Source organism: Echiichthys vipera (assembly GCF_963691815.1).
Source record: "Echiichthys vipera genome assembly, chromosome: 6".
NCBI lineage: Eukaryota > Metazoa > Chordata > Actinopteri > Perciformes > Trachinidae > Echiichthys > Echiichthys vipera.
This window is the reverse complement of record NC_139831.1, coordinates 9660317-9676100: the sequence shown is the minus strand read 5'-3', so window position 1 is coordinate 9676100 and position 15784 is coordinate 9660317. Positions and strand designations below refer to the sequence as shown.

General features: G+C 38.8%; 1 protein-coding gene across 1 annotated transcript; it reads right to left on the bottom strand.

The window, feature by feature from the left end:
* Window positions 1–981: 981 nt before the first annotated feature.
* Window positions 982–15203, bottom strand: cul4b (cullin 4B). The gene is made up of 20 exons (XM_083915084.1): window positions 14311–15203; window positions 10549–10664; window positions 10360–10463; window positions 10207–10276; window positions 9180–9253; window positions 8928–9090; window positions 8604–8693; window positions 6939–7021; window positions 6275–6342; window positions 6057–6175; window positions 5749–5941; window positions 5553–5657; window positions 5362–5472; window positions 5144–5229; window positions 4059–4166; window positions 3835–3948; window positions 3636–3741; window positions 3371–3543; window positions 3139–3291; window positions 982–2137 (listed from the first exon to the last, which is right to left on the bottom strand). The coding sequence occupies exons 1-20, from the start codon at window positions 14801–14803 to the stop codon at window positions 2042–2044; spliced, it is 2625 nt and encodes an 874-aa protein (XP_083771210.1). The 5' UTR covers window positions 14804–15203; the 3' UTR covers window positions 982–2041.
* Between the last annotated feature and the right edge of the window lie 581 nt (window positions 15204–15784).

Below are 15784 nucleotides of genomic sequence, written 5' to 3'. Positions count from 1 at the left end.
CCAGGAAATGGAAGTCATATGACTCCAACCAGGAGGAGGAGGTATCCTTAACATCTCTCTCTCTTTTTATTTACTGTTAATCATTATACTTTTTATGGCTATCGGCTTTAACATGTAATAGAAACACACACCTATCTGTAATTGCATTTTAGATATCCTTAACACCATTTCTCCTGGTCAAAATTGATTTCTCCTGGTCAAAATTGATTTCTTACTGGTCAAAATGATAATTTAAGATGTCAACAATTACATTCTTACTATCCACAAATAACATCACATGTCCACAATTACATTTTAGATATTAGGAATGAAACTTCTGGGTATCTGTGATGTAGTTCTTACTCGGAAAAACTCCTATTTCAGATACAATCCAATTGTTACTAGTCATAATTTTAATTTAAGATCCCAAATTAAAAAAAACAAACTTTCCAGATACCCATAATGTAATTTTGACAATCCAAAATACATTCTGACTAGTAAAAATGTCATTACGGCTCTATATATATTAATTTTGGATAGTCAAAATTACATTATAGCTATCCAAAATGTTTGTTTTTATCATTTCGGATATCTTAAATTAAAAAAATGGACTAGTAATTATATTGTATCTGAAATGGGAGTTTTTCCTTGTAACAATTACATTACAGATATCTAATGTAACTGTGGATATCTAGAATTAAAAGCCTGATACAGATGTATTGTAAAGTCGTTGTGGATATCTGAAATGTTTGTTTTAATTACAGATATCTGCAATACTAGAGATTAAATGTTGAACCTGCTTCCCATTTACTTAATGCATTTTCAGCGCTCATGAGAATGTGGACGTTTGATGGCTTCAGACAAAACAAATGCTAGCTAATCGGCTTCTTTCATCCAAGACAGTGAGATATGTTTAGGAGTTATTAACAAATGAAACCTAATTGAAACAGTTATTTTAATCTGAAGCAATAAATCTAACAGACTTATACAAACAAGGGCATGTCTAATCAATCATGTTCTTCCTCATGTGTTGAGGCAATCCGCTCCCTTTCCCCCCACTTTTCAGCAAGGCCTGCAAGTCCCACAGGGAGAAATACAAAAAAAATATAGAGTGTATGTGGGATGACACTGTGGAGGATGGGGAAATGGGCGTCTGATGTCATTGTGCTTTTAGTAAACTTTCTAAGGGTTAAAAAAACAACCTAAAAAGCAGTTGACTGTCAGATGAGATCATTTAAAATGTCACTTTTGTGAAGTATGTACAAAAACGTACAAAGACAGAACAAACAAAAAACTTAAATGCATATACTTGTACAACTGAAGTCTCTTAGCAGCTTGAATACACCCTATAACAAAATAAGTGCTCCTCTTTTTGGCACAAACTCTGCTTTGAACGCGTCGTGGTTTCATGATCACAGTTTTATCTGATGGCTACGTGGCCTTAAAAATCGTAAAACTTAGCTGCAGGATCACACATTTGACACAGATATTCCCCGAATTGTCTATTCCCAACTATGATTGTTAGTCCAATAGCCGCACATTTGACACTAACTGAAGAAACAAGCATCAGTTTAATTTCTTTTTATCCTTTTCCTCTCCAGCGTGTGGTACATTTAGAGCATTGTTAAGTGTGTCAGCATTTGCTTGGGATACTGAGTGGACAAAAAGACAAAAAAGTGACTTTATAACAAAGAGCATATCGATTCAAACTATGGACAAAGAAGAATCTAAGTTTGAAAATAAATATTTTTCCTCTCCATTAAAAAAAAAAAAAGAGCAAACGGAACAACATCTGTGTGTCTTCTTTGTCTGTCCACGGCAGCCCGACTCCCTCAGAGGCACTGAGAAATAGGGCAATATTCTCTTTTTGATGGGCATGCAGTCCACAGGATCACAAGACCCCCGACAAGTATCCTGTGGAGCGGTTTCCATTCACGTGTCGGTCGCTGGGTTGAAGATGATAATGGTTTAACATCCACTGGAGCAAAAGATTTCGAGACCGATCAACTCAGCCTGAATGGACCATCTGCATCTCTTTTTCTCAGTCACTTTTTTTCCTGCTCTAAGCCACGTAGTTGTACTGGTTGGCGTTCTCCTTGTCACGCTCCATATAGTCCCTGTCAATAAGAGACTCTATCCTCTTCTTCAAGTCAGCGGGCTGAAAGGGAAGAGGACAGACACGAGGCAGAGGTTAACACGCGAGGCACATGCCAGCATTCCTGGTTATTTCTGTACTTTGAGTTGAGAGGTAATGGCGTTGAAAAGCAGATACATGTAAGTCATTTATTATCCTTTCTTATCTGGGAAGATTTGACTTGAATCAACTTTGATACAACACTGACTGTATTGTTAACTAATGGGGGCGATATCTTGTTAGCAGGTAAGGTGCTTCTATGAAATAACACATACGCCTCTGTATTTATAGACTTTTGACGACAGATTTCACTTAAACACCTAAAAAAACCTTAAGATTATTAAATTAAAATGACCATAAAGCAAAATAGCAGTATAGACATTTAAAATACAGGTCCAAGTACATTTATGAACAGTGTCTTTGTTTCATAGTTTGTCTGCCACAGAATTTGGAAAATATTTAACTATAAAATGTGTTTTTAAACTTTTCTATCATTTCTCTTTCTCTGGTCGTTGATGTTTTTTATTAATGTTTTTACTTTTATTTCCCCAAAAACACACAAAAAAGATACGTAAACATACTGGAAATTGTCTGGACATACAGATTATTATTAATAAGATTATAGATTATTCGTAATAAGAGTGGTAAAAATAAATAAATAAGATAAAATCTCACACACACACACACACACACACACACACACACACACACACACACACACACACACACACACACACACACACACACACACACACACACACACACACACACACACACACACACACACACACACACACACACACACACACACACACACACACACACACACACACACACACACACACACACACACACACACACACACACACACACACACACACACACACACACGAACAAAAACAGACGACAACACAACAACCGATTTTGATAATAAAGCAGTAATGCAGAATATAAAATACTTGTACCGTATATAAATCAGTGAAACAGTTTTTGTACGTAAAGTGATTCAGTGTCATGTTCATCACCTTGACGGGGAATTTGAGCTGGTTGTACACTTCAGACATCAAGAGATTATGGCTCAGAGTCTTCCTCATCTTCATGATCCGCACGATGGCAGCGTCAATCTGATACTGCCGATCCTGGAAGACCCTTTCCGTGGTACTGGCTTGCTCCTCCACCTGAGAGAAAAACAATTACTTAAAATACTTCACCAAATACCTTGAAAGTGAGGAAACGACTGCAAGATAATTCTTCTACCGTTTCTTTCATCTGGATCTGGTTTATTTTGATCCTGAAGAGTTTGTGTTTGAAGTCGTCGTTGCAAGAAAACTTGTCTCCGTCCTCCACGTCTTTGCTCTTTGGGATTTTGGTGAGAACGCGCGCTTTTCCACAAGCAAGTGACTGCAGAGTCCGGCGCAGTTCACTGTCCTCTGTAAACCGACAGACACACAAGCAGTGTTTTAGAGCAGTGGTGCTGCGTGATGAGAGATTGACAACCAAACTTTGACGTGATCACACAGACCTATTCCTGTTGCCAGTTTGATCTCCTCCAGGGTGAACTCCTCTCCTTCGTTGAACATCAGTAACACAAGTGTTTGGAAAAGGGACACCTGAAGCTCCTTCTTCCCCTTTTGTAACAAAATTTAAAAAAAGAACATTAACAATATGCTTTAATCAGTGAACACACACACACCCCAGAGTATTCTCTATTAGTTATCTACCTCTTTAAATTCGGCTTTTAACACACAATGGCCGAGTGTTGATTGCCACTGCAGCTTCCTGCCGCTGTGTTTGCCCAGGTAGAAAGTCTTGAAGATCTCCTGCAGTCGCACCATCTGGACAAAGATAAGAGAGGCGTTACAAAGCAACACTCAGTATATTTATTGCATGGCAGATTATAAAAACAGCATGTTCCCGAAAATGTCTATATTTGCTCAGCACCAACCTCAGGAGGCAGGTGCACTTCCATCGGGACATAGGTCGGCCAGTAACCCATCGTGAGGATGTTCACCGTCAGCTCTATGTTGCCAGGAATGTTTTGGCACTGCATATACTGCAGAAATACAAATGACACACAAGTGATATATGTTATAACTACAAGAAACTGAACCTGTTAGTAGGTATTCAGACCAAAAACAGCTGGTGTTAAAAAAAGGAAAAGCTCCAGGGGCTGCCTTGGTGAGCACGTGCCGTTTCAGGTGTCAGTGAGACGACGAAATACGATTCACGGAGCCCAGTCTGAATAATAAACCCATGGGTCTGAAAGCTTACTGGGTTTCAAAACACTGCACGGCGGTTTGAAATAATATGAGGAGGGATTTTACAAGCGCGGCAAGGTGGTATGGTGGTGGTTAGCACTGTCGCCTCACAGCAAGAGGGTTCGAATCCGGGCTGGGGCCCTTCTGTGTGGAGTTTGCATGTTCTCTCCGTTTCTCCGTGGTTTCTCTGTGGGTTCTCACAGTCCAAAGACATGCAGGTGTTAAGGTTAATTGATGACTCTAAGTTGCCCGTAGGTGTGAATGTGAGTGTGAATGGTTGTCTGTCTCTGTTTGTCTCTATGTGCCCTGTGATAGACTGGCGTCCTGTCCAGGGTGGACCCCGCCTCACGCCCGATGACAGCCGGGATTGGCTCGCGACCCCGATAGGATGGACGGGATTTTACAGCTCTTGACACTTCTCACAGTGACGATCACGTCATCTATTGTTGCGAAAATTGTAAGGTTGACGATTGTTCATTTGTGATAATTTGGGGATTTGAAGACGTCAGTTTGGGTAGAGAGTCATGATGTACATTTTCACATTTTTTCTCAACATTTAAGCAAATAATCAAGAAATTAAATAACCTTAATTGCCGCAATTGTAGCAAGTATTCAATTGTCAGATTGTGTTGAAGCAAAATCAATAAGGGGCTGCATTTTTCACTCAGTAAGAAGAATTAACTGCCTCGTACATAATCTGACTGCCATAACAATCCAATATTAAACTTACATAGATACTCTAACAGACTGAACCCACTGTTGTTGCCCTCACCTGTTTGAACTGCACCATGATGTCTTTAGAAAGCTCCATATCCTTGAACATCCCCTCCAGTTTGCTGGTGAACGCTGCTCCACATTCTGAGGAAACACCACAAGGTCACAAGTCAACATGCGTTCAGGCACAAGATTCCCTTTCTGTCATTTATTTCTCTTTTGAGTGTGTGTGTGTGTGCGCGTGTGTTAGGAAGGACACTGATAGATTAAACTGACCGTGTTTCAGCTTCGACAGCATCGATTTCTCAGCATCCACAGAGGCGCTTTTTCCAACCAGCAACCTCTTGGCCAGATCCTTTTTGTAAAAAGCTTCAAAAACATCTTTTCCTATGACGAGAACACAGTTTTACACAGAGAACAACCACAGAAGAGAAAACAACATATACAATTGTGACAGTAAATATTACCATAGATGAATCTAAAGATAATCATGATCTTATCCAACATCTTCTCCAGTTCTTCGTCTGTTGCTTCTTTGTTTCCTGCTCTTAGCTTTGAATCCACGTGTTTTGCTGTAAACAAAAGCATATTAATAGTTTGTTTCACGGCATGAATATAATGATTATATGCTGATAGTACAGCAGTCATGAAATGCTTACTGACCTATGAGCTCTGCGGGTTTATTTGGCCGTTTGTTGATGAATGTTTCGAAAGCCTCCTTCATGGCGTTGACAAATTTCTCATTCTTCATGAAGCAGGTGTCGATGACGTGATCCACTTTGTCCTTGAAGTCGAGCAACTCTTGCACCATTGTTTTGTCTTTTTCTGGATTTATTACGATTGTGCTTCCAAAAGCCTGGATTTTCAAGCCGTGGGAAAACAGTTGGGACAGTTAGCACCAGAATATGCCAAAACAATTCCTTCAAGAGAGCTCAACACCTTCATCATTATCGCTGTAAATACCGTCATACCTTTATGTACTCTATCCAGTGCTGCAGGAGGACTTGAACGCCACCTCGCACTCGACTGAAGAGTTGATAGAGAAGAGACAGATCCTGAATTCTGTTCTCATCCAGCAGGTGAGTCAGTCCTGGACGTTTCCAAGAGCAGAAAGTCAGAGTTTAGAACTACAGCTGCTTCAATATCAGATACTGGTTAGGCATTTACTTTAGTATTTACTGCTGTATACCTTTTTGCAAAGTAGCTGTGAGATGTTCACCCAGCAGCTGCTTCTCCACTGTAGCAATGAGCGGTTTTCTGAGCAGGAAATAAAAAAGAAGTTAAGATGCAGTCGACAAGTCTGGCAGATCGAGGTGACTCAGTCATATTTCAAATATTGTTCTCACACCCCTCCCCCACTACCACCAAGCTCCTCCGCTCCCTCCCATCGAGTGTTCTTAAGTGTGCGTGCACCAGATTCCTGGGAACGTGCCAGTGTCTTCGCTCATCAATAAACGGTATGAGGTGCATGCTACACGGAGGTAGGCTGGCTAACTCACGCACTCATAAAAAAAAAAACAATTGCTAACGTCATTTACGTCATCCTAGCTTGAGCCGTTGGGCCCGTGATATTGTAACATGCACGAGGTGGGATCTGTGGCGTGTGCACAAACTGTAAACTGGGCTGAATGGACAGGATGATACTGGCGCGGTGGATCTTTGCAAATCAAACAACAAGCTCTAGGTGCGGGTAGGGGCACGTTATTTTTTCTAAAAGCGGATGATTTATGTTGTTCTATCGGAGCACAGCATCAGCTTCAGTGAATATGATCAAACAAATGTTTCCGACTGCAACAAAGTTGAAAATGAATCTTTGTCAAACTGCAAACTGAATACTTCAGTCCAACACTCACTGTGTGCTCTGGTCTAGATATGTGATGACTCGGTCAGCCTCCTCCTCTAAGCGTTTGTTGACATGGTGGAGATATTCTGGGACCTACAAAAAAGGGGGGAAAGCCTCGATATTAAAATCAGATCTCTTAATATTCATAACTTTAAAGATATGGTCGTATTAACTGCCTTTAACACCTGAAACAACATTGCATATGTGCCTTGGAGACGGTTTTTCTCCAATACATCTGAATTTGAAATTACCCAGGTTAAAAAGTGATTCAAATAAAGCAGCAATACTAAAATCTAATGAGGTAGATAATGAAAGACATTGACAGGACCAGAATACATTATATAAAACATTTCCAATAATAGAAAACGGATGAAAAAGCCAAACCAAGATAAGCTTTAAGACAAAAATGTTTTTAAAATGTATAAATTCTGGGTGAGAAACAGTTAACAGTATTCTGTTGCCTGTTTATTAGGAACACTTAGCTAAAACTAGTGCAGTCTGAGGAAACAGCTGTTGATTATGATCATTTGAACATTTTTAGAGGATGTAGCTTGTGGTGCGGTTGAACTGTCCTGCATTATACAAAAACTGAACATAATAATCTGAAGGAAGGATTCGTTACGGGACTGTTTTATCTGGCTGTTAAGTCTGATGTAACACCCTTTAAAAATACAATTTCCTGGTCCAAGCGCTCTGTTGTAATAAAACAAACACAACTGTTGAACATGTAAACAATCACGATCACCTCTAACATCAGATAGACACCCTTTTCATCGATAAGAAAGAGGTAAAATGACAATTGTGTTGTTTTTGTAAAACTCAGATCTGTTCAAACAACAGGGAACACACAACGGGGCACTGCATTCGTTTTAGCGAGGTGTACCTAATAAACTGGCCAAGATAGGAATCATAGGGTCTGCAACCTCTGCAGTGACAAATACCTGGGAGAGAAATGTCGCACTATGTTTGAAAAAAATGCAGTGAGTAACAAGGAAAAGACATAATATTATTTAAACTGTCCATCTATGATTAAGCACATATACAGTTGGATAAGACGAGAGTAAATAAGTTGCCTTCACCTTTCTTTAATAAAGTCATGTTAAGTGAAAAAAATCTGAATCTGTAAAAGAGATCTGAAAGATGATGCTAATTCAGACCAAACTAGGCTCCATCGCTGTGCCTTTTACACACGGTGCGGATAAAGGCGCAACAGCCCCACAACGAACAGGAAGTGTGAATGTCTCAATCCAATGTGTCAGCAAGTAAACAAAGCGGCTATACTTGTCGTCTGAATCGGGCAAACGCTTTTTCAGCTGAGATAAAATGAAACATTCACTCAAAAACACAGCACTTCTCTTGCCTCTGATCACCTGAAGCTACAGATGGAGGACACGTTGGTGTTTTTGATCTTCTATTATGGATTTGTTTTTTGTTGTGTTTGTGGTTTTGTTTGACTTGCTTTTGTTTTTTTAACCAAAATGGTGAGAATTTTATGTTTCATTCTGCGGATCCTTAAAAAAGTGTCATGATTTAGAGGCATAAATATTATAATAGACATTGGACATATACTGCGTAATCAGATTGTCTATCTTTGACCAGTTTTTCCATTGAAATAAGAAACATACACACACAAACAACCAACACAGGCCCAGAGTTTCAGGGTAACATATATCACCTCTCTCTCCTGCATCAGCCTCTGTCCCTCTGCAGCGTAGAGTCGATTAGTTTCCTCCAAAAAGCGTTGCTCAAAGGAGTCTTGATAAATCTGTCAGGGACGGGGTGAACACAGCTTTCATTAAAGCCATTTATCAACAACACACTGACAACTCATCGCACCTCTGTGCCGGGGATAATCACAAACAACACGTCTGCAGGAGCCACACTTTTCTTGTAGTGCAGGGCAAAGATACGGGCTTTCAAAAACAAATTTACAGCAGCTGACACTTATATGTGGGTTGTTATTAAAACGATAATAATAAGATGGCACATGGCCAGTTACCTGCAGGTCAGAGAGCATGCTCAGCAAGCTTCTCAGTAGACTGCGGTCTATCGCCTCTCCGTTTCGCTCCCTCTCAATGAGCAGCAGAATCCCGTCGATGGTTTTACTCTGGACCTTCAGATCACTGATGATGTAGAACCTAAACAGCTCTAGACCCATGTCCCTGCAGACCAGAGCAGCTTGTTCAAACACTTAAAATAAAAAATTGGCCCCACACTATGAAAAGAAAAGCCGACACGAGCGATCACTCACCAGATTGATGGCAGCATTGAATTTTGTAAAACATAGGTACGGTCCAAAAACAAAAATATACTCCTAATCATGATCTGTGGAACAATGACAAACAATCACCGTTAGAAAGAAGCACAAATGACACTGTAGGCAGGGCTTGACATTAACACCCGCCCATTTTTCATTTCAATTTCGGCCGTGGCGGGTAACACAGTCGGTTGAATTTAATTGTAGTCTTCTCAAAGGTCAACTGAATTAATAAGCTGTTGGCAAAGTGATACAATGACACTACAACTCCCATGAGCACTCCGTGTTGGATAGACAAAAAAAACAGTGAAGTTGAGAAACACAGCTACAACTAGAGAAGTAGACCCAGACGTGATTAGCAACTATCGATGTGTGGTGGAAAAAGAAAAGAGTCTTAGATGACAAGTGAAAGGCAGGTAGAGAGAGGCTATATATATATATATATATATATACATACAAAAAGATACAAGAGACAACCAGGCAACTGGCACAGTAGAAATTAAATAAGAAAAACAATAGATCTAAGAGTAAAAATAAATAACTATATATACTGAGGACATATAGATATTTAATTTTACTTCTATCTATACAGATCTATGTTTAATTTTTTAATTGTCCATCAGCGGTGGAAGCCATGTCAAAGGGAAAAGGAGCCTTTTCCCTGTTTTACCCACGGCCTTTCTGAGACAGACTGACGCGGGCGTGTGCGTTATCGTTTCCAAAGGTCTCCGTTTCTGCCCGTCGAGACTCAAACACACCAGATTTTTCAAACTAAAACAGGGTCAACGGTGTTTCCGAACATGTCTGATTCAGGGTTTAGTAATGTGGAGGCTAAGTGTAAATGAAGCAACAAAAAAAAGTCTGAGAAAATAACCCTGATATGTCTCTGGACTTGATGTTCGTGCAACAACAAATCAGTGGAGTAACCATTTAAACATGAAAGTTAAATAACAAACACAATGCACTGACTTTCAAAGGATATGACAACGAGCACTTGACTTATTCAAGTTATGAACCGTACCATTTGTCTGCAGTGATCTTGCCAGCACTTGTCAATTTTCTTTAGGAAAAGCACGCTGTCCAGGGAATCCGTATGAACAGTGTTAAGGAAAAAAGATCAAAACGTATTTAAATAAAATAGGTAAGCTCCACTGATAGAAAGCGTAAAGGATATTCTCTGAATTGATCAATCTGTGCCTTGATGTGGTCTTCACACACAGCCCTCAGCTGTTTGTAAAGCTTGGCAGATATCTTATGGGAGCACAGGTTCTCAACAGCCTGAGGAGACAAAAGAAAGTATCAAAAGGGAGCGTTTCTACATCAATTAACGTCCTCTGGGGGGTCAGCAGGTCTGTGGTGATACCTGATAGAGCTCCTCTAGATTGTACTTGATTGAAGTGCTGTTCTGGATGGCCTCCACTGCCTCCTTCAGCTTCTGCCAGGTCTCCTGCGTGTAGTTTTCCGGCAATTTGGGCTTTTCTGTGTGCAAAACAAAAACCCACACTGATAAGTTTAGCAACAGGGACCGACAGAGGACCTCACTGGGCCATAATGTTGTGTCACCAGTGCTATCTTAAAAAGTGTTTGTTTCTATTTTAAAGTATAGCCCGATGGTAGTGTGACAAAATCAAAATCAAATATCTGGTTATTGAATTGTGTTATTAGACCTGATATCGCCTGAGATGTTGGTTACTGTAATATAAAGATATGGGCTCAGCTCTCTGATACTGAACGCCACCCTGCCACAGCGCTCCTCTCTAAAGCTTAAACAGCAGCAAACAATGAAATAAAGAGGACGCACTTTATTAATCCCAGAGGGGATATGGCATTTAACACTAGACTTTGGACATATTGTACATGTACATATTCACCTTGGCAGGTATTTTATACACCTTTTAAACGTCCTTCCGATGTTTTTTATTACTCATTTAATAGTTTAGATTAACTCTACCTGTTGCGTGATTGCTGGTCGTTTTGCCTTTTATGTGGTGTTTTTGTTTTCAGCTCTTTCTTGAAAAAAAATCTCAACAAAGCTCATCAAACAAACGGCCAAATCTGATTAAAAGTGGTTAAATATGACTGAAATCATATTCTCAATATTACATAACTATCACTTTAATATTGTGGATTTTTGCAATTTTCCATTATTGCTAAATTACGTATAAAACGACACATCTCAGAGTTTCGTTGTTATGAATTACACCAGACCCAATTCTTTACACGCCAAAGTACTTTGATAACTAGTTATTGTTATTGCTCGCTCAATCATTAATTTGGACGACAGAAATTTGAGAAACGATAATATCACCAGATCAAATCGTCACAATATGGCTTCATTAGAATCTTATAACCAATAACATTCAATTATCACCAAGCGTCAGGGTTTTATAACGTATTTGACTTGTTTTATTGCTGTTAAATGAACAATGGCGGCCTCTGCATAACTAACTAATTTCTCAAAAAGATTTATTCCTCAGTCACCTACCGTGTTTGACCAGATCTAAAACATTAATTGACACATTTCATATTTCAAAGTAATGTTAATACAATGGCAGAATCATTCCTGGTTCACTGACTGTGCTAAAGACTAAAACACTGTGATATGAAACTAAAGTTGCACACCACAGTTTTCAAATGCATTGTCCAGTGGAGACAATAATAACACAGTTAAAGTTGCATAATGCTGGGAGTGAAGGCTGTTTTTTACTAAGTACTGCACCAAATAAACTTTTGAGCTATTTGTACTTTACAGGGTTCGTACACCTTCTGCATGTTTAGATTTCAAGCACCTTCAAGGCCCATTTTCAAGCTTTTCCAGCACCTTACGGCTGTGGTAAAATAACACATACATACTGAAAATGATTATTTCACGTTTCAGGCTCTGACTTAATGTATTTCTACCCGAGAGCTGTTTGTTGTGAAAGAACTGCAGATACGATTTCCAGCACTTTATCCAAAATTCAAGCACTTTTCAAACCTCGAAAAACACAACACAAGCATTTTCAAGGATTTAAAGCACCCGTACAAACCCTGCTAAAGTAATTACATCTTATGCCACTTTATACTTCTACTCCCCTACATTATTTGGTAACTTTAGGTATTCTGGATTATTAAGAGGGTGTTTGGGGCGCTCTGTTTAATTCAAAATGCTATTTAGGTAGCCAACAAATACACACAGACCACCTGACATAAAAACTTGAGCATAACAACTTTGATTACGGTCTTTTCTGGATGTTTAAATTGCTGTGGTCAAACTGACCCCAAGGATAAACGGTGTTTTTTGAGGGTAACAGGAGGGTTTAAGTAACGATTTGATAGATTTTTTGTGACTTGGATCCTGAAAAAGCATTTAAACTTAAATTAGAGCGAGAGAATTATCCAATATTACCCAAAGCTAAATACATTTATTTTAAAGTAATTAATAATATTTATCCTTGCAGTGAATTCCTTTGAGTAAGATTGAACTTTGAAAGCATTTGAAAGCATCTTGCAGTCACACCAAACTTTTCTGGAAACAAGTGGAAGAACTTAAAATGTAAAAATGTACCTGTAACAATCAGCTCAGATGTGGGTGTAATGTAGGGAATAGTTATAAATAAAAGAAATGTAAGTTCGTTGGTGATGACACTTATCATAATGGTCAAATATTATATACAGAAAGCTAATTTATGAAGACTCCCCCATCTTTAAAGAGTTTCAAAATTAACTCTTATTATACTGTAAATCACTTAATTATTTGAGCTCTAAACATGCAAATGAACTGCCTAGCAACTTGGAATTGTACAATTTAACTCCCCCTTGAATGTATCTACTAGCTAATCAAAGGTAGACTAAATGACTGTTTGTTTAACTTGTATTTTGATTTGTTTATATTTTCAATTTATACCATTTTATTATTATTATTATGTATCATACTTTCATGTTTATCCCCCTTTCTCAGCCCATGTTATTCTAGAAAGATAACGCTGCCTTCAGGTGCTATGGAGAAGATGGTCCTTTAAAATTGTAAAATGGAAATTACCAGTGTGTTGTGTTCAAGTGCGTTTGTTGTTGTAGTAAAATTAAACATGGCGGACCCAGAAATCTGATCTGTTACTTGGGGGAAAACATTTTAAACTGCTCAATTAATCAGCTACAGCAAAAAGAGGATTTATCAAAACACAAACGGTAAATAATATACTGTATTTTTATTTAATATTTCTGTTTTAGCTACATAAGCTTGGTCTACCCTTATGTGAAGCACATAATCTTCCTCACCAGCTCAAAAACAGTGTGGTTGTAATAAAGTAGACTCTTGTGTTGAGCTCTGCCATGTTGAAAAGGTCAAATGTTAAATCATTTTGGCAACTCCTGTTCTAAAAATAGTTTACGAGTTTCCCAGTGGAAATTACCACATGTGGATTTAGGTATTTACCAATTTTCCATTAATCTGCCCCATTGTTGTAAATCTACACACCTGGACATTTATTTACTAATCTTCTTTTCTTTGTGCAACAACTTTATCCACCACTTAAGTGCAATAATTGAATCTTACTGCTCATTTCTGTCATATACAGTCATACATATTTTATCTTATACATTTCCTCTACATTTAACTTATCCGATTTAACTTTCTGTGCATTTTATTGTACCTGTATTCTTACATCTACCTCATATATTCGAATAAGAGTTTATTGTTTACTGTTTTTTTTAATACTTTCTGTATTTATTTAGCCAAGAGTGTATTGTTTACTGTTTTTTGTTTTATACTTTCTGTATTTATTTATCTAGGAGTTTATTGATTACTGTTTTTGTTTTATACTTTCTGTATTAATTTAGCTAAGAGTTTATTGTTTATCTTATACTGTATTGATTTTATACCTCCCTTGTGTTGTTATAAGCTGCTGGAAACTCAATTCCCTTGCAAGAGTCATCCCAAAGTATTAATAAAGAAAAGTCTAAATTTGAAAAATTCAAATAAATTGAGGGTTTAAGTGCATTTTGATGCTGATGCTTTTGTACTTTTACTAAAGTAACATTTTGAATACTTGTAACCGCTTATTTTTTACTACTTTTACTGAAGTATAAGCTCTGAGTACGTCTCCCCACCACTGCACATCCCCACCCACACGTGTGTGTCTGCTACCTTTGAAGTTCTTGATGACTAGTTTCTTGGCAGCACCGGGTTTACTGTTGGAGAAGGTTCCGGTGGAGCCTGCAGGTTTGGTCAGTCCGTTTGCATGGTGCCCCACACCACCACCACCACCACCACCACCGGCCAGGAACACGGCTTTGCTTTTGTTATTGGAGCACGAAGCAGCGGCGGCGGCAGCAGCAGCAACCTCCTCAGACATCTTCACATCCAGCCCAATGAAATCCACCGAGTCCTCAAACCTCAACTTCTTCTGGATGTGCAGCGGAGTGGGAGAGCAGGAGGAGGAGGAAGAGGAGGAGGAATTCAGGGAAGAAGAGATCGTGTCAACGGTGTCTTCCCTCTCTGATCCGTTTATTTTCCTCTTCTTCGGAGATGTGATGTTGCCGCTGTCGTGTTTGACATCAGTAGCCGCGGGTCTAGCCTCCTGGGTTGGCGGTGGTGGTGGTGGTGGGGGATTAGGGGAAGATAAACCTGTTGGAAACATGAAAAAACGGGGATACTAAATCTTAAACAGCCAGTCTTCGGTTCCCAAACTCCCAGGCCTTTTTTCTCCAAGTGTCCGAGAGCTTTTTATCTATCTTCACACGGAGAGGGTTTATCCTTTCTCCAGTATAAAACAGATAATGTAAACTACACAGCTGAAGCTAGCCTGGTCCTCTTTCTTGTTATTGCTGGCAGAAGAAGAAAGATGGTCGGCTATTGCTTCCTCTTTCTGCCTCCCGTGTCTTCAACCGTTGTCCAGTCGTTCAGTGAGAGCCGTTACAACTCAAACGGCCGTTAACGGCTAGTATTTACACAAGAAATGAAGCTACGGCTACAAATACGGTCACATGAAGCTAAAACATCCGTGGGTAGACGCGGGGAACATTTGCTCACAAAAGCTAGTCGGTGACCCCACCGGAAGTACTTTGTACAAAACTAGTTTTTGCACAAGCGTGTTTTTTTTTTTTTTTTTTTTTTTTTAAATATACCGACTACAGTGGTGTAACGGCTCTGGACACAAGATGGCGCCATGACAACGCTTTTTTAATTAAAATTTTTTCTCCAAAACTTTATTCAAAACATTTCACAATATGTGAAAACAAAATATTACAAACATATTCATGAGGCTCTATTGAAAATACAATAAGATACATACAAAAAGGAAATAAAATATATTTAATAAAGTAAAAATATTTAAAACCGTTTGGGCGCCATGACAACGCAATGGAATTCCTGTTTTTATTATTAATCTTTATTTAACATGTACAAAATAATATTAATACAAACTAAATAAAGCAAATGAGCAGTAAAAAGGAAAGCAAAAAAAAAGCGGTATTTAAGTGAAACCCTCTGTTATTACATCAACCCAGTCCTGTAAATGTATGCATTAGAAAGAAAGAAAGCACGCCTTTATTGATCCCGCAAGGGGAAATTCACATTCACCATTTTGTTTGTTGTTTTTCTTTTGTGAATTTTTGTGGTT

What these genes read in the sequence shown, in the direction of transcription:
- cul4b (XM_083915084.1), bottom strand. Translation starts at nt 14,803, where the DNA reads ATGTTTCCAACAGGTTTATCTTCCCCTAATCCCCCACCACCACCACCA. An exon ending in CACAGCTACTTTGCAAAAAG is followed by an intron (nt 6,176 to 6,274) that starts GTATACAGCAGT and finishes GGAAACGTCCAG; the next exon opens with GACTGACTCACCTGCTGGAT. An exon ending in CAAACTGGCAACAGGAATAG is followed by an intron (nt 3,544 to 3,635) that starts GTCTGTGTGATC and finishes GTCGGTTTACAG; the next exon opens with AGGACAGTGAACTGCGCCGG.